The sequence below is a fragment of the Vicugna pacos genome, chromosome 26, assembly GCF_048564905.1.
Source record: "Vicugna pacos chromosome 26, VicPac4, whole genome shotgun sequence".
Lineage (NCBI taxonomy): Eukaryota > Metazoa > Chordata > Mammalia > Artiodactyla > Camelidae > Vicugna > Vicugna pacos.
Window position 1 is genome coordinate 8,848,578 of NC_133012.1, and position 18,602 is coordinate 8,867,179.

The window sequence follows — 18,602 nt, forward strand, 5'->3', positions numbered from 1 at the left end:
CTCTGACCCCTCGGGTGCCCGCCTCCCACTCCCGCCTTGGCGCCAAAACTTTCCTCGGACTCCTAAGACGCGGGAGAAGCTCTACGAGGTCACCTGCAAGCTGCTAAGGACAGCCAGGCACCGTGACCCGCCCCCGTCCACAATCATCCACCAGGGAACCCGCAGCGGGAGGAACGGGCTACGACTAGGGGTGCACGGGGCCGTGGCTCCTCCCGCCACCCGGACACAGCTGCCGCTCGGCCCCGGAGCGGCGGCCGGCGAGCACCCGGCGTCCCAAAGCACACTCCGGTGCCCAGGATACTCCCGCCCGCCGTTTAACGACTCTTGAGAAGTCTATGGCTACACACGCGAAGACAATAGTTACAGGATAAAAAAACCGAACTCTACACAGAAGCCTGATGACAAACACAACGGAAGGCAAATACTATATCCCAAAGATTACCCAGGATCTAAACACAATTAACTCCTCAGAGTGCTGTAGAATTAAATGGATCCTCCAAGTTCACGTCAGACGGGTAATGTGCCGACGTCGTAACAAGGTTCGAGGGAGGCACACGTCACACAGTCGCGTGAACACCCAATCATCACGCTTATGAACTACAAAAGGATCAACGGTACCTGCTCGGTAGTGAGTCCCCAGGTAAGGCCCACCGACTTTACAGAAAGGGTGACAGATATAGTACATATTTTTTCAGGTTTGACTCATAAAACCCTGTACATTTTATAACTATCATCGATACTGCGTGATATTTACTTTGTTTCTACCTTAACAAGTGAAAACAGGAACAAACTAGCGAGGGGATTATTATCCATGCAAATATACTCTCCATAGCGCCACCCTTTTTGGTACCCGGATCGCTATTGCTTTACGATAGCAGGTCGTGAAATGACGGAGCGTTGCCGCGGTAATGGCGGAAGCTAGATTGTGCTTTCCGGCAACGACGTAAACTAGTTCGGACCCTGATAGGCGCAGACGTGTCGGAAGAGCTGCAGATGCCGGAAGAGCTCCAGGTACTGGCGGCCGTGTTCTTGTCGTGCTTTGAGAGTTCATTTCTTAAACTCGTTAGGGCTTTTTGTTTTTCTCATTCTTCAGAAAGGCAAGAGTAATTTCTCCCTCTACTGTCGGGAATCTGAGATTCTGTTACCCCCAGAGAGACGCTTTTCTGCATCTTTTCCTTTCACACATTTTATTCTTCTGCTGGAGGGACTCCCTCCTGGTCCTTCGAGAAGTCTCGCCGCTTTATTTGGTTTTAGTTCTGTTCTTTAAGGGAATTCCAGCCCCCAGGTGATCTTTATTTCTCTCTTTAGAGGATCCCCGCCCGCCTCCATCCTCGTCCCCGGGGATACTAGCCCATCACCGCAGCGGTCTGAGGGATGGAGCTTACCGGCTCTCGGGAATCCCTATCTCGAGAAGGCTCTTCCTTGCCTGGAGAGTGGTCTTCCTCCGCCCTCGGACAGGCCTTCTCCCAGATCTTACACCAACTTACTGGCCAGGAATCCCGGCGGAGCAAGGCCAGAAATGCAGCTCTTCAGGACCTCAGTGCTCTACTAGAAGCCACAGAGTGTGATACATTATTTGAGGGGAGTGACGCCTCGCTCCGTGGAATGCCCCAGCTGCTGGGGCAGGTGGCAGAAGCCCTGGAGAAGTATGCAGCCCCACCCAGGGAGTCAGAGGGGAGAGGTGAGCGTCACTCTGAAGTGGCTGAGAAAGCGGCTGCAGTTGGGTTGCTGTTTCTTAAGCTACTGAGGAAAGTTGAGGCCGCCAAGAATTCCTTGGTTTGCCCTGCTTGGAAGACAGGCCTCCGTCACTTGGCAGGACCCATCTATATTTTTGCCGTCACACACAGTTTGGAGCAACCGTGGACCAGCTCGAGCCCTCAGGACGTTGCTGAACAGGTGCTCGCCTTACTGCTTCAAGTTACTGAGTGTGGTTCCGTGGCAGGATTCCTCCGCGGAGAAAAGGAAGATGAGAAAGGGAGATTTCCGACGATAATGGGGCTTCTCAAATCCGATTTGAATAAGTGAGTATACCTGCGGTCAGGGCCGTTGATTTGCGCTTCAGCCTAATGTTTTAGAATGTTAGCTCAAAGGAACCTTGTTTCTTCATCAGTAAAATAAAGGTTTTGTGACAGCAGATCTCTTAAAGCCTAGAAAGGTTGTAATTTGCTATAAATGACTTAACTAGATAGTGGCGAATTCAACATTAGAACCGAGGTCTTCAGACTCCATTTTGAAGTGCTCTTTCCGGTCCTCCTGACAGCTGCCCTGGAAATTGGAAGTTCTGTGCCATTTATGTAGACTTCACCTTTCTTAAATTAGGTGGGATTGGGGATTCCAAAAGGATTTAAACTTACGATTTGACTTCAAACTTACGGATCTTGAAATTAATTGCTAGTTATTAGATAGAGGTAGTTATGGGACATGGAAGCAACGTTTGGGAGGAAAAAAAAAGCCCTTTAGACTGCTGTCAGCTGAAGTATTTTCTGGGCGTTTCCACTTGCTATTCTGCATGTTAGTTTTTGTGATACTGGAGTGATGAGGAAAAAATGAATACATAGCCGTCATTTTACCAGGAACTTGGAGTTAAAAGGCTTAGTTTGGAGGCAGTCTGGTGCTTCTTTTTATTGCTTCTGAACAGGACCAGGTCAGACAGCTGCTCTGAACCCTCAGGTTCTTTACTTGTTGTATAAAGATATCGTTACTTATTAAGCAGTATTTGAAGACGGGTTGAGTATTGTGTGTAAACTCACTTTGTAAGCTATTAGTTCTGTTTCAATCTTGATTCATTTGCTCCCTTATATGAAATAATGTTACTGAAGATGTTTCCTTTACTCCTCTCTCCCTCCTCAACACATTATCACTGTAACCATTGCCACAGATGCTTTATAGCCCCGGCTGTATATATGGCTGCGTCTCATTAACTGTGCTTTAGACCCGGAGCCCCAGGTGATTGTTAATTGTATTTAATGTAAGCTCTGTAAGTTATTTTGGTCCTAATCTTAAAATGTATATTATAACATCTAGCATTATCTTATGTGGGATGTATTTTTTCCAAGTACAAGAAAACACTTCGAGTTTGAACCGGACACCGTGTCATTTACTGTGGTTTCACATGCCCACCTAGGGAATCCTGGAAGAATAACCCTGCCACCAAACATGTTTTCTCATGGACTCTGCGAAAGGTCACCCGACCCTGGCTGAGCCAACATCTGGAAAGGACACTTCCCCCATCACTGCTTATCTCAGACGACTATCAAACTGAGAACAAAATCCTGGGGGTTCGCTGCCTCCATCACCTCGTGCTTAACGTGGTAAGCCCTCTCTGCTCTCCGGCACCCGATGGATGCACGAGTTGGGTCATCATTGCTGGTCCTCCTTCGTGATGTCACTTTTATTGTTGCCTCTGTTTATGTCTTTTATTAACTTGCTTTCTATTACTGCTGTTATGTGACAGAATTCACTAATTTATATTTTTCTATGCCAGCCTATTTGGTTGTATCTCATAGGTAATATATAGAAAACACATGGACCATTGTCAAACTGAATAACTAGACTCTTGAGTAATTAACAGTTGCTTTTTTTTTTTTTAATGCAAGTATTGGTAATTGAACCCAGGCCCTGGTGCATGCTAAGCATGTGAGCTGCCACTGAGCTACACCCCTAATGATTGACTTTCAAGCAGCAAAAAATTTAGAAACTGAAAGATTATACCCCAATGTGCAAGCTATTACTCAGGGAAATTTTTTTAAACTATGCGTTATGGAGCTTTTAAAATACACACAGGAGAGAGAGTGGTATGAGGAATTCCATGTACCATCTTCAGTCTCAAAACTTTCCAACATTTTGCCAAGCTTGGGAAACTTGTAACTGGGTCATTTGTCTGATTGCAGCCAGCCGCTGATCTGCTCCAGTACAACCGGGCCCAGGTGGTATACCACGCCCTTTTCAACCACCTGTACACACCGGAGCACCACCTCATTCAGGTCAGTGTAAGGTTTGTTCTTAACTGTGAGTCTGAGCTCTCAAGTTTGAGTAGAAGGTGGCATTATGTGAATAAGAATAGTTGATAGACATTTTTCTGTCCTGGAAAGTGTGGGTGATAACTGAGAGCCACTGACAAGGTGAAAATATGGGGCAGCAGATGACCAGGGAAAACATCTCAGTACCAAGCAGGCATCCACAGGCCCGAGTCGGCACAGGAAAGCCAGTGTTTTGTCTTCATCTGGGTCAATTAGAGATCATTTGGGGGCAGCTTAATGTCTGAAAAAGTTCTCTGTTTATTAATTTAAGTGTCCTTCATCTGGGCTGTTTTATATCAACACACACCTGGAACTCCTTATATGCTGGGTATTTTAGTGTCATTTATTCCTTCATTCCTTCATGTAGGTTCCAAGAGCGAGTCAGACAGGGTTTCTGGCTTTAAGAAACTCTCTGGAGAGACATTTATGTAAATATATGTACTTTATATGTAAATGGAGTACAGTGATAATCTAACCAGGTTTGAGGGTATTGAGGTGGTTTTAGGGGGATTCAGGAAGAAGGTGATATTTGCTAATAAAGGATGAATAGAGCTTCCTGGGGGGTGAGGAGAACATTCTGAAGACAAAACAAACAAGTTATATAAAATTAGAAGTAGAAATAACCTTGTTTCTTAATTTATACCTACTCTCCTTCCCCTTACCACTTTTTAAAAAAATATTATTTTTGGTTTTGAGAATCCAGACTGTACTAACAGCCAAAAAGTTGAGATGGCAGTTTAAAAAAAAAGAAAGAAAGAAAAAGATAAAACAAAGATCCCAGGAGAGCTAAAAGTGATTGCCTAGACGCTGAAACTTCAGATACCAAATTGGATACAAATAGGACCATCTTATACAATGAAAAGAATATGAAAAGGAATATGTGTATGTGTATGGATGACTGAAACATTATGTTGTGTACCAGAAATTGACACATTGTAAACTGACTAGACTTCAATTAAAAAAAAAAAAAGGAAAAAACCCTAAATAAGACCATCTTAGATTCTATTTGGGAGTGGTTTTATTGTAAATACTTGTAAATATCATGTAAACTTAGGAATTTAGTGACAGTAGACTCCTAAATTTGGGGTTAAAGTTCCAGCTCTGCCATTCTTCCCATCTTATAGATTAGCGAAGTACAGTCCTGAGGGTAAGGTATTAACTTGAGACTCAAATCGATAAAGGATGTTAAAAAAAAAGTTTGAAAATATAAAGTAATAAGTTACACTTAATGTATTATTACTAGAATCTTTTCGAATTCTATGACATGGACCCCAAGGGTGGTAGATTAATGGAATTTGGTAGAAAAACCATTGAGGGTTGTGAATACAAATCGGTGAGCCATAGTTACTTCCTATTGCTGCCTCCAGGCTGTGCTCCCGTGTCTGCTGGATTTATTCCCCATCCTGGAGAAAGCCCTGCACTGGAAGGGAGGTGCGGCCCGACCCACCACACACTGTGACGAGGTCCTGCAGCTGGTCCTGACCCACATGGAGCCCGAGCACCGCCTCCTCCTGCGCAGGACCTACGCGAGAAACCTGCCAGCTTTTGTGAAGAGGTGCGTCCTTGGGCTGCTGGGTGTGGCCTCCTCCTCGCCTTCACGTCTTTGGCATCACGTCATCTCTTTTGTTTTTAGGTTGGGGATCCTAACTGTCCGGCACTTGAAGAGGCTGGAGCGAGTCATCGTTGGTTATCTGGAGGTTTATGATGGACCTGAGGAGGAGGCTAGATTGAAGATGCTGGAAACCCTGAAACTTCTCATGCAGTACACTTGGCCCAGGTATCACAGCCAGCAGACAGGTGTGCTAAGATGGGCAAAACTCAGCCGATATTCTCTTCAGAGCTTGCCCAGCTGCACGTAGTGTTAAGTACGTAGTGCAAAGTTTTAGGGACGTGCTGTATATCTGAATACCTCCCATTTTTACACACCAGTTGGATTTTGAACTGTGGAAGTGGTATTGAAAAGATAAAATACACCCACTTCCCTCAGGTGTACATCTCTGCACTTATAATGCATATTGGAATTTTAAAGGCCATTTAGAATTGCTACAATAGACATGCTTAACTTTGTTCCCCCTAAGGTTTCTTAAACCTGATTGAGAACAGCATTTCATAGCACATGACTGAACACCTGTGGTCAGGAGAACACTGACTTAGGATATGAGTGCTCAGTCCAGCTCAGGCTTGAGGTAGGTGTCATGAGCAGTAAGCTGGGACTCCCAACATGTGGAGTCCACAAAAGGCTTTCTTGCGTGAAATAACAGGGCTTAGTTCAGCGAGAGAGCAGTGCCTTGGCACATGTGTGTCCCTGTTCTGGACCGTATTCTCTCATCTCCTTATAATGTACCCCCCAGTCTTTCCCTTCATCACGTTTGTAACCAGGTTGCATTTACTTACTTACTTTCTCCTCTCCTGAACTACAAGCTTCAGCAGGATGGACGACCACTTGAGTACACTGAGAATTCCAAAACTTACTCAGCACCTGGTATTAAGTACACAGATATTTGGAAAATGACTAGAGCAGATGGATGAGTGAAATTGAACCAGACTAAGAGCTCAGCAGGCAGATGGAGGGAGCTTGGAAAACGAGTGTTACGTGTGGAGGGGAAACAGCAGACTGGCCTGAGGACAGGCAGAGGGCTGGACAGCACACAGGTTACAGGAAATTGCTTAGTATTTTTAGATCAAGGTATGGATGCAAACTTTTGCTAGTCACATTTCTGTCCAAAAATAGGGTGATTTTATTTTCACACCACAAGGTAAATTATTTTTCAATTTCCATTATGGCTTTTTAGGGGTTTTTTTTTATTGTGGTTAAAAAATACATGAAATTTACCATTTTAAAGTGTACAAATCAGTGGCATTAAGTGCATTTACAATTTTGTGTAATCACCACCACAGTCCATTTCCAGAACTTTTTCATCAACACAAACTTTTAGAAAGGCCAACTAGAAGTAACTAGACTGGGCTTAACTGGTGGTAACTTATGATCTAGAATTAAAATGACAAAAAATTCAAATTGACACTTGAGTTCCAGAAGCCAACCTTATTTCCCTCACTCTATTTTTAACCTGAGGGCCCAAGACAACATCAGAGCTAGAGGTTGAGGGCCATGTCCTGATCTCTGGCCAAAAGTATGGGTCCCTGGAAAGAGGGGAAGTCCCACTTCTCCCTTTTCAGGAGGGGCTGTGTCCTAACAGTAGAGGCACGCTTCTGGAGGAAACCAGGGATTCTTGGGCAGGCCAGAGTGTGTGTGTGTATATGTGTGTGCAGTGTTTTTGTGCTGAAGAGAGAAACGGGGCTTGAAGTTAAGAAATCTGGAGTCTGGTCTCTAGTGCTGCTTGTAGCTCTGTGGTCTTTAAGTCATTAAACTCTGACTTCAGTTCCTTCACTTATGAGATGAGGACTTTATACTAGTTGGCCTTTGAAGTCTCTTTCAGTTTTAATATCCTGATTCAGAGTATGAACATAATTTTTCTTCTTGATTCCAGAGTTTCCTGCAGACTTGTGGTCTTCCTGAAGGCTCTCTTGAAACTGATATGTGACGTAGCAAGGGATTCAAGCCTCACACCCGAGCCTGTTAAGAACGCTTTGTTAGAAGAGGCCACAGACTGCCTGATTCTCCTGGACCACTGCTCCCGAGGACAGGTGAAGGTAAGGGACGGTCTGCAGCCCAGTTTCCGTTAGGCCTTGTTATCCTTAGATAATTCTTGTGATTTTGATTTACTGTTTACGTGCCTAAGTCTGTAAATGAACATGGGAAGTTCAGCTCTCTACCTCTGAGCCTCCTAGCCTTCAACAGAGTTTAATCAATACTTTATTCTTCCTTCAAGGCTACTCAGAACTGTTTAGGCCAAAAGGCAAGAGAATCAGTGTTATGTCTTGGGAGCTAGGACAGAGAATGGGCAAAAGGATCATGATCAAAAGTTTGTAAAATCCACATGGGGATTCTTCCTCTGGTCTCATATCCCACAGAAGTTAACTGTTCCAAGCCATAGTGTATAATAGTTATGTGTCCGCTGAATAAACTATTGTCTCATTTCTTACCCCATTTAGAAATCTTAAATTGAAAGCCGTAAGGCAGCATAAAGAGAAATTCATATCCTAAAAATATTTAGGGGTAGTATGGTTTATTATTAATTTATTCAAATTATTTCATCTTGGATCTGTAATCTCAGGCGGTTTTCAAGCCCGAGATCCAATCTGCTTCACCTTGGCTCGTATTGAGTTGCTTCTTTGTGAGCCAGCAGAACATTTCTGAACATGCCAACACTTTCTAAAGTTATACCTGTTCTGTGTTCCGTGTCATCTAATCTCTCCTCCTTCTGAGTATGGTACCAAGAAAAAGCAGTCAAGGTAAAGGGGAAAAAACCACAAAGCCTGTTTGATTTCATGTTTCAGGGTCTCCTGGCTAACATCCCCCAAAGCTGTGAAGACAGTAAGGTGGTGAGCTGTATCCAAAAAGTGCAGCGGGTTACTGAAGGCGCTCCCTGTGACGGAACTTAAGACTTGTATTATTTTCCTCAAGAGGAGAGGATTTTCTTCTCTTCCAGCTGTTTTAAATGGAATTATTTAAGGAAAAAGGTATTTTTACACTAAACATTGTAACTTAGATCTTTTTCCGTCTTTCCTTTTACTCCCATAGAAGTAGGGGAAGGAGAACAAGAAAAAATGGAAGTCTGGACATTTCTAAACAAAGACGGAGGTGCGGGTGGGAGGACACCAAGGAGACAGGGGTGAGCAGCGTTTACAACTCAGAAATATTTACAGCCACACACTCATCTGCTAAGCTTCTTGGGCTCATGCTGTTGCTTGGACACATGTGCCAAACCTATAAAAAGTACTCTGCCCACCACTCAGGCTTTTCTCCACTCCCTCCCAGATTTCCTGCCCCACAGAAGTAGCATAAATATTAAAACACAAATATTGTGTTAAAAACAAGATAAAGAGCGGAAACTGCAGGTACATATTTGTGTTTAAGATAAAAAAAGGAAGGAGTTCAAAACATTCAGGCCTGTTTCTAAACGTCTGGAGGGAGATCACGTGGTTTTGGCCTTGGCCCCGGGCTCCATCTCCTGCTCATATTCTATCTCGACGTATGCTCGTTTCCTCCGCAAAGGTCCTTTCAAGGGTGTTTTGCCTTTGTGTTTGGCATCAGGGGCCTTTTCTTCTTCCTCACTGGAGGATTTATCACCCTGATCTTCATCACTGCTGGCGTCCAGTTTATCCATATCCTAATACAGGGAGGGAAACAATGGGATAAGACACTAGATCCATTCCCCAAACTCCCGCCACTGTCCTCTCAATTCAGAGCTCAGACTGGTGTCCCTCCCCTCCCCTTTTTTTGGCTGAAGCCAAAGGATGACTTTTGACCCTGAACCTCACCTCAAAATCACTTATGTCACTCTCATCCACTTCATCATCTTCCACAAACTCTCTTTTCCCCACATCCTAAAATAAAACATACCTGTTAGGTTCAAGACAGGTAGTGAAAATTCAGCTAAGACATCCAGTTTTATTCTTCGATAAGTAAGTGGATCAATAACAGAGTCTACTCAATAGGCAACCAAAACTGACTGACTTCCAAGTTTAATACTTCTAAATTTAATATATTTTAGGGATATCAATTCTCATGCCTGATTTAAATCATTAGAGGTAAAATATCCTCATTTTAATTGGTTACAGTCATTCTATAGGAACAAACTATTCTATGTACCACATTCAAATAAAACTTAATTTCAAATATCAAAAAATAGTTCACCAACAGAAAAAGCACACCTGGGTATCTGTGTGAGTCTACTATGAATCTATTTTTTAAATCTGCCCTTTTCCTAAAAATACTATGACTTAAGTCCTTCTATATTAATAGTAAGATTAAATCCTTTGTAAATTTCAGTAGGTTCCTTAATGTTATATTCCATCAGCTGATAAGGAGTCTTCATTTGTCACCTCGCAGGAAAGTTTTTATAATGCTAATAAATAAGATTAAATTGTCAATGCAGGAATGAATAGTTTGTTGGCTGGACCTGGAAAACAAAGCAGTCACTACAGAAATTAGTAAAACATGATAGGAAGAAAACAGCAAATAATTATTTTTGGTTAGGGAACTAAAAATGGTATCCTCTCAATTACATAAAAAATAGATCTCACCCTATAGATTACTGCGTGACAAAGCAAAAACACAAAGCTTACTTCATCATCTTCATCATCTTTTTCCTCAGCATCTGAAGAGTCACTCTCTGCCTCCTGCTGTTCCAGGGCCTTGTCGAAGGCATGAATGGGGAAGTTGTAGATGTCTCCGTACTGAACAAAGTAAACACGGGTCAGCCTTAACGACACTCGGATCTTATGCTTAAAGTCCACTGTCCAACAAGCATATTTTTTTCCTCAGTGACTGAGAATATTTAGTTTGATAAGTAATAATACCATATTATTTTCAAACCTAGAGCCAGAAGTGTCTTTAAAGAGCCCATATTTGACATTTAAATAATTAGTGGTTAATACCAAACAGATAACTTCTATGAAGGATGGATACCAGCTCACTTAAAATTTAGTAGTCTATAAAACCCATGGGTTGGGAACAAGTGTAATTTTGCTGACAAGGGGGAAATCATAAGGAAAATAAATTTTATTCATGTTGTCTCTGTAAATGATACTAATTTTTCCAAAACAAATAAAAATTCATTTTAAAGAACCTTAAAAGACTAGGATTAATAGTTAGGAGGATCAAAACTGTATGGCTTTTATAGAGAGATCTGGAATTGTTGTGTCCGGGAGCAGGAGTGGGAATGATGGGGAATGCACGAATAGTTTGTTGGCTGGACCTGGAGAGCAAAGAGGGGGAAGGTCTCGACACTGGAAGATCAAGGGTAGTGAAAGCATTTTACATGCCTGCCTCAAGGAGCTAAGAGAAGCCAAGGCCTGTGTGATACTATGTTTGGGAATAAAATCAAGGTGAAGATCTTTCTAGCATCTTAAATAAAACACATTTCCCACTACTCCCACATTTCCTAGCATATTCCCACCTAAAAAATAAAATTTGACCCAGCATTCTGGCTTTCTCACCGTGTCTTGTTTCAGTCTCTCCAGCAGCTCCTTTTCGATGGCGTTGTCCAGCTGAGCAGCTATCAGTGCCTTTTCCTGTAAGAGGAGGAAGCCCGGTTACTCCATTAGCACTCGCTTCCCAGCCTGCAGAAGTGGAAGGGACCATCCAGTCTTTCTGTGAAAGATGTCACTTTCCCCCTTGCGACAGCAGGAACTTCTGCCTCTCCAACCAGACAGATACATTTTTCCCCTGTCAAACCTTCTTGGGAACCTTTCAATTAAAAAAATCACTATGGTTTTATGAACAGATTTCTAAGTTAAATTCTGACAAAGCCTTTGATAGATACACAAAGCAAGTAGGTCTGCCTACGTTTAAGTGTCTCAGAAAACTAGCAGTCCTGCAGCAGACTCCGTAAAAGCTGTGAAAGGGGGACCAGAGACCTTCACTCATTTGCACTTTCCAAAACCACGTTAGACTCTGTGATGTAAGAAAAGTAGATTAAATCTCTCTTCCTTCAACGATCTGTGGAAGGAGATGATACACAGTATCAACCTGTACACAAGCAAAACAAACAGAACCTCAGCCTGCCTTTCTTGCCAAAGACTGCGCATTAATGTGATAGTGAAAGTCAGAGGATTTAAGGGCCACGCACTGACGTCACGTTAGGGTGAACAGTGATGGTGTCAGATACAACACAGCTTGACCGGGGCACACGGGTCAGTTAAAAGGTTACTGTGATACTCTACATTTTTCCCTAAAGCGGGTGCTTACACCAAAGGGGTGATCCACTGAGATGTAGGAAGCAAATATTCAAAACATGTATTTTTTTTCTTTAAAATATTAACTGTTACAAATACTTTTTATGTGTACTAACATACGCAGGTGCCTCGACTCAGTCCACGATGCAGATAGCTGTGTGTCACTTACCGTGAGCAGGATATGCCGGGGAAAAGCACTGCACAAGGGGTTTGAAGGTGGCGACCTTACTCCTTTATTCAGACTATTGCAGCACAGAGCTATTTGCTCAGCTGAGTTTGCTGGGTGAAGTGGATTTACAGATGACACTGAACAGTTTGCAGTAAGGTAGGGAGTAGTTATAAAGATGTAAACTGGTCATTTAATGGTTCAGTACTTCAAAAAAAGTTGTAGAACTTAAAAACCCATGCTTTTTTCACAAAAAGAAAAATGTTCCAGATTTGTCAACCTTTTCTAAGATGACAAATGGCTGTCCATAATGTGTAACATAGCAGAAGTTTAAAAAAATAAATACGACTTACTCTGTTTTTTTCCAAAGGGAAGGCAGTATTTTAACAGTGAGTTTGCGAGAACTGTTTTTCCAGAAGGAAAAAAAAAAGACAACTTGTTCTGGGGCTAGAACATTTCGAAAAATGATTACAGCTATATACGACATTGCTGAAAACATGGGTTTCCTATAAAAACCGCAATCACACACTTTAAAAATTTGGAAACAGAATTTTTCATCCCATTTAAAAATCTTCCAAATCTACATTTTCCCAGAGGGATTCAAATTTATTTGGTAAAAATAGAAAATTTTAATTTCTTCTGAAAGCTTTGCAAGAATGCCTGTTTTGACAGCCAGGGAAGTTGAAAACTCAGCCAGATTTAAACAAAAAACTCTCCATAATTGGTGGTAGAGAATGAAAAACAAACAGCAAGTACTTAATGCAAACACTCAACAACACTCCTTTCTCTGTGTCTCTGAGCTCTCTATGACAGCCCGTTAAAGACACATTTACACCCTGCTAAGTACCAGACCCTTATTTCGCTACACCACAAACTATTATGTATAATACACCTACTAGTGCCAGTACACGTGTATAATAACATTTGTAAATAATATATTGGGGAACATATGTTCAAAAATTTTACTGATGGAGTGAGTGATCAAAAAAGTTTAGAGACCAGTGATAGAACAGATTTGAGATACCAAACTCTGTGTGATTAATGGAAACAAAAGTATCAAGATTATTAAAGCTGTTTCTTGACAGGACATGACAAATGATGAGCTCAGTGTCTGTTGGTGGAAGGGAGGTAAGCAAAGCAAATACTCAGAATGACTGAAAATGTGAACTTGTCAGGAAAAGCTAATTCCTGGGCCTTCGAAGAATAGGAATATTCAGGTCCGGATGAGGTGGATAGGCAGACTGCTGTCTGTGACAAAGGTTGGAGCTTCCTGACTAGATTTTCCATGGATGGCACAGTATTACCACCTCTATTCACGACTTTAGTAAGAAAACTGACTAGTTTACTTCAAAAAGACAAATAATTCCAATGAATTCCTTACCAGCAACTTCAAAATCCAAAAAACTCAATTTAGAGGCCTACTATGACCTGAAAAAGCATTAAAAAAATTCCACTGAGTATGAATTCATCTAGTAAAATATTCTTCTATTTCACTGCACAACTACTAGTGTTTTTGATTAGTATGCTCAAAACATGTGGAGGGGTAGTATTCTGAAATACCTGACCTCAAGAATTTCAGACTAGGAGCTACAGATCTCTACTTTAGGTATTTTTTTCTGTTCTCCACTAACAAATATCTCCAAAGCCACCCACATTTTAACCTGCCCTGAAAGTCATAATCTTCAGATACGGAATATCAGATATCTTATGCAACTAATACTGTTATCCATCAGTGACCCAACTGTCATCTAGGACTAAACAGTCCATAGCCAGTGGTGACTGGCTTGTCCTCAGGGGCCCTGTGTGCACAGCCCTACCCTCAGTGAAAACACAGAAGCTGTGACTATCAGAACAGAAAGTTACCTCTCTCCTTTTTTCTCTCCGCTCCACCTTCTTACTCAAAGGAACAAGTTTCCTCCTAGAGGAAATAAAAAACATGATCAGAAAACCCAAGTACATGTTCTACATGTCCCTTTAAAACAAATGAAAAAAGGATTGGAATTGATTTTGTAGGGCTGAGCTCAATATAGCAAGATTACAGAACTTAAAACTATCTAGACAGTTAATGCTATAAAAAGGCAGGCATTTTTACATTTGTTTGGTAGACACTTTACATATATGTGGCTGTTTTTGTTTCTTTAGGCATTCTGAGACTTCTGAGGGTGATCACAATGCTAATGATTAATGCTTCTGTGAACTAAGAAAAAGGAATTTTCTATAGAAGACTGGTATCTTCAGTTTTCTCAGCAGGTCACAATGAAACAGTATTAGGGTCTATCACTCCTTAAAGAAGGCATTCAATTAATTCTGTGGATTTCCTATCACTTTTTAAAATGAGTTTTCAATGAACCCGGAGTAAAGATCTTACACTACAGTTTGTTCACATTTTTTCGATCATTTTCAGTTCCCCAATTTTAGGATTCCCTCCGGGTTATAAAGCCAATTATCTGAAGCTGATTTTCAGACAGAATGGGATAATCAAGTCATACTATACTACTTCTAAAATCCTGCAGAATCTAAGGGCACAACTTTAACGAGGTAGACCTGCTTCTTAGCACATCATAAACAATTACCCAAAGTCAAATTCAATAGAAAGCCTTGCTAGAGGTTTCACAATCTCTCAGCTTCATAATATGGTGCATGGAAAGATCGATTTAAAAACGAATGAATGATCAATACTTACTGTCGCTTTAGTGTAAGTTTTCGAATTCGAATTAGGTACTGAGTGATCTTGGTAAATCTCTGCTTACATTTGTGCCGAATGAAACGGGGCCAGTAAATTAGATTTTCATCTATTTGCTCCAGCGCTTTCTCATAGTTTTTATGAAGCCGGACCTGCCAAAAAGAGAAATGAGGCTTGAAGAGGGCAAAGATGAATTATCAGGTCTTCACTGTTAATGACACCCATAGGCCTGATGAGGATGGCTTCAAGCCTTAAGGTAGATACAGTCCAGGAAGTGAGAAAAGTATGTGACCTTTTTTGCTGTTGATCAACGGTCATCGTGACTTTGTGTCCTAAGTCTTACCCGTTCCCAGAGGCGCCTAGGAAAAGCTGCTCGTTCTATAACCTTCATGTACAAGTAGCACTGTCCTGTGGGATAAAGTGAACACATTTAATACTATTTACAAAGACTAAAGGGCATCCTTTTAAAAGCTGTGAGTACTTCTCATGGAAGTCAAAACTGAGGAGTTACCTTTCTCTTCTTTGATAGTGGCATACTGACTGTTTGCCAGGGGACAGGACGACCGATTGCACAGTCCAGTCAGGCTATATTCATTTCTGCAGAAACTCTGGGTTTTGGTTCTAGAATGGGAGAAAAAGAGCGAGAATTGTTAAGATGGGTTACCAAGCGACAACTAAAAGGATCTTTGTCCAAGGTGCAAATCTAGACTCACCGTATTTTGAATGAACAAAATTGCCTGTTTCCTAGTGTATCCCAGATAACCTGCAAGATAAAGGAGAAACCCATTTCAATTGCTCAGACCCAACAGATGCCATATTAATCCAAGGAAACTGCCCCAGTGCATTGCCCTGCTTCACTGTGGAGTCTTTGAGGGGATGAGAGGAGGAAGAAATGCTTTGTAGAATAGTCTGATTTAGATTCTTGTAGGAAAAATAAACACAAATTAGCAATAACCATAATCTCATTGCCCAGAGATCAAATTTCATTAGTATTTTGTAATATTTGTATATTATATCAACTAGTATGCCTACGTGTATATTTGGAACAAATAGATTATATTTTATAGATATAGTGACTTCCCCTTTTTACTTAGTATGTTCATTATCCACTGTAAAAAGCTACACAGTACTGGATTTTTGGACATACATACCACAATTTTATCTCATTGAGGACAAGGAAAATCATCAATTGCTATCCTCCACTAACTCATGTGCTCTATATTCATTCATTCAGCATTTATTGTACACTTAATTTATGTTAGGCACTGACATTTCAAAGTCCTGACACACTGGAGGCACTCAGCACATGCTAAATGAAGGAAGGTACAGTCCTTAAAAGAATTTTACCTATCTAGTTACAGAGTAAGATGTGTAAACAAACATCACAAAGCAGTAGTCTAAATGTCACAATAGGTGTAATAAGTATCTGAGAGCCTTTGAGTGAGCTGCTTTGAAGAACTGGGAAAGGCTTTAAAGTAGTTAAAGGGAAAAATTTAAAGCAGTATTAAAGAATGGAACATTTTTGGAATTTTACAGGATGTGTGTCTGGCACAGGATGGTAGGAAAAATAGGCAAGAGGAAACTGGAAAGGTAGGAGCTAATTCTGGTTGTGGCTTTAAATATTGTCTCTAAGCTGATGACTCCCAAACTGTCACTGCCTGGTCTGACTTGTCTCCTGAGCACCAGATTTGTATGCACATCCAGCTGCCTACTTGAAATCTCCTCTTGAAAGTCTAAAAGGCATCAAACACATTAACAGGTCCAAAAGGAGCTCTCAATTCCACACCTCTCAGAAGAATGCGGTGTTCTTTCCCTAGCCTTCCCCAACTGCATTAAAAAAAAAAAAACACACATTGAACTGTTTGTTTACATCCCAAAATCCGGTGATTTCCCTTTTCTTCATTTAATCCATAACCAAGTCTTGCTGGTTACAATGATAAAACAGATCTCTTAATTCATCCACTTCTTTTCATCACCATTATTGCCTTAGTTGAAGCTATTTTCATCATGCTCTAGTCTCCTTGTTTTCATTTTTTCCTCTCCTTGAAAATCCTTTCATACAACTAGATAAAATATCACAAACGTAAATCAAGTCATTTCTCATTGAAAGTCCTAAAAACACTTCCTCCAAGAATCCACATGATCTTGTCCTGCAAGGATATCCAACATCACTACCTCTTCCTTCCCTTGATTTCTATAACCATTGGTGTTCCTTTAATACATTCCTTCTCTCCTACCTCCAGATCTTTGTACTTAACTGCTCCTGCTGCCTGGATTGATTGCTTTCCCCTCAGCCCCTCAGGGGCGGTTCATTCTCATCTTGTGGATCTCCACTCATATGTTTTCTATTCAGAGAAACCTTCCCTGATCAGCCCTGTCTGAAATGGTCTCTCCTAATTACTCTCTACTTCATCACCGCTTGATGTTTCTTTCATAGTAATATTACACAGTTCAATAGTATGTAATCTTTTCAAGTGTTTACTGTCTCCCCCGCCAGAGTGCTCCAGGAAAGCAGAGGTCTTTTGCCTACTTTAATAACAACCAAATCTCCAGTAATTACATCAACACCTGGCACACTGTAAGCACTTGAGTATCTCTCATACAAATAACTAAATGAATACATCTAGGAAGCTTCCAAAATTATGACGTGGGCAGAGAGTGGAGCAAATATAACACAGAAAAAGCAGGTTGAAAACGTGCACGTGGATGAAAGGATCCTTAAATCCGGTGCGTAAACTTCGCAGTACGGTCCTCCAGGCCGCCACCCACCTCCCGCCCCCGCCGCCTCCCTAGTCTCGGGGGACCATACACAAATCCCTTCCTGACTAGGCACAAGGACTGGATACGCCGACCCTGTGGGCTGAGGTGGCGGTGTTCTTCACCCCGCGGCGGCAGCGCGCTGTTAGTACCGGGAAGACACGTGAGAGCCCCGCGCTCAGAAATCAGGGTTCTGGAAGCCTCGCTTCCGGAGCGACACTAGGCTAATGGGCCAGCTGAGTAGGTCTCCTAAAGCGAGCGATACACCCTGCGTAAACCCCGGTGGCAGAGCAAAAGGAGGAGACTCACATCATCTGACTGCATGGTGTCAGCGGTTCAGCAGGAACAGCCTAGCCAGGTCAAGGGAGCAGCCATGCTGCTTCCGGAGAATCACTTCCGGAAAGCCCAGTCTCGTCTGTCGCGAGAGTTTGGATTTCTGGGGCTTGCCTAGCGCACCCTGGCGGTCTAACTTCAGCGCCGCGTGCCAGGTCACGACTCGACGGTCACGACCCGACTGTCACCACGCGCTCATCTCCGCCTTGGTCTTGTCACCGGCTCACCTCGGGCCTGTAAAACTGGCTAAGGGTTCGTGAGACCACGCGCGGGAGTCGGCCGAATCCCGGAGTGCGAGGCCGAGGGCGCCGGGAGCGCCGCGTCCAGCGCGCGGTTTATAACGGTCCCAGAGTTTTGGCCGCCTGCCCGGCAGGGCGCCTCTCCGCGGGGCAGTCAGGGCTGCCCTGTTCTTACTCCTTCCTCCGGTCTGTGGACCTCAAAGTCGGTCTTTTTAAACCTAGGGCCCTCGCTTCCTCACTTACTCCTCCCCCAACTTACCCCGCAGACACCTGTTTGGGGCTGTATTGGGTCCTGACTTTTGAAATTCGTGGATCAGATAATATTTCAAAAACAACAGATCTCCTGCTTTTTATTTTGACAGAAAAAAAGAAAATCTTTAAGAGCATACTATCTTTCAAAAGAAAAGCCACTGTAATACCAAGAGAGTAAGGCAAAATCTCAGAATAAGGATGGGCCCTTAAAATTTGCATATCACATTATAAAATAATTTGATATATTGTAAGTAGTATAATTTTATTCCATGCAGATGAAAATTATTAATTAGAACCACCGTGTCAGAAAGCATTGATTTAGCACTGGCTTGCGGAGCCAAACCTAGGTTATA

General features: G+C 42.2%; 2 protein-coding genes and 1 non-coding gene across 6 annotated transcripts; 1 reads left to right on the top strand and 2 right to left on the bottom strand.

The window, feature by feature from the left end:
* Positions 1-505: 505 nt before the first annotated feature.
* On the bottom strand, positions 506-609 carry LOC116285761 (small nucleolar RNA U13). Its single transcript, XR_004195460.1, has one exon. It is a non-coding gene; the product is annotated as a small nucleolar RNA U13 (small nucleolar RNA).
* A 16-nt stretch (positions 610-625) lies between these two features.
* Positions 626-11,365, top strand: TTI2 (TELO2 interacting protein 2). 4 transcript variants are annotated; one of them, XR_004195416.2, is made up of 9 exons: positions 844-1,011; positions 1,309-2,021; positions 3,125-3,311; positions 3,891-3,983; positions 5,387-5,574; positions 5,653-5,796; positions 7,508-7,670; positions 8,418-8,600; positions 10,238-11,365. XR_004195416.2 is itself a non-coding variant. In XM_072950295.1 (8 exons), the coding sequence occupies exons 2-8, from the start codon at positions 1,375-1,377 to the stop codon at positions 8,520-8,522; spliced, it is 1,527 nt and encodes a 508-aa protein (XP_072806396.1). In that variant the 5' UTR covers positions 626-640; positions 1,309-1,374; the 3' UTR covers positions 8,523-8,630. The 4 variants fall into 4 exon arrangements, 2 of the variants coding, with proteins under 2 accessions (XP_072806396.1, XP_072806395.1); XR_012064407.1 differs by having other exon boundaries at positions 845-1,011; positions 8,418-8,752; XM_072950295.1 differs by lacking the exons at positions 844-1,011; positions 10,238-11,365 and adding an exon at positions 626-640 and having other exon boundaries at positions 8,418-8,630.
* On the bottom strand, positions 8,974-17,959 carry MAK16 (MAK16 homolog). Its single transcript, XM_006201139.4, has 10 exons — positions 17,735-17,959; positions 15,382-15,431; positions 15,180-15,289; positions 15,012-15,076; positions 14,669-14,820; positions 13,849-13,903; positions 11,082-11,156; positions 10,209-10,319; positions 9,402-9,467; positions 8,974-9,250 (listed from the first exon to the last, which is right to left on the bottom strand). Exons 1-10 carry the CDS (start codon positions 17,747-17,749, stop codon positions 9,056-9,058), a joined length of 894 nt encoding a protein of 297 aa, XP_006201201.1. The 5' UTR covers positions 17,750-17,959; the 3' UTR covers positions 8,974-9,055.
* Positions 17,960-18,602: the final 643 nt, after the last annotated feature.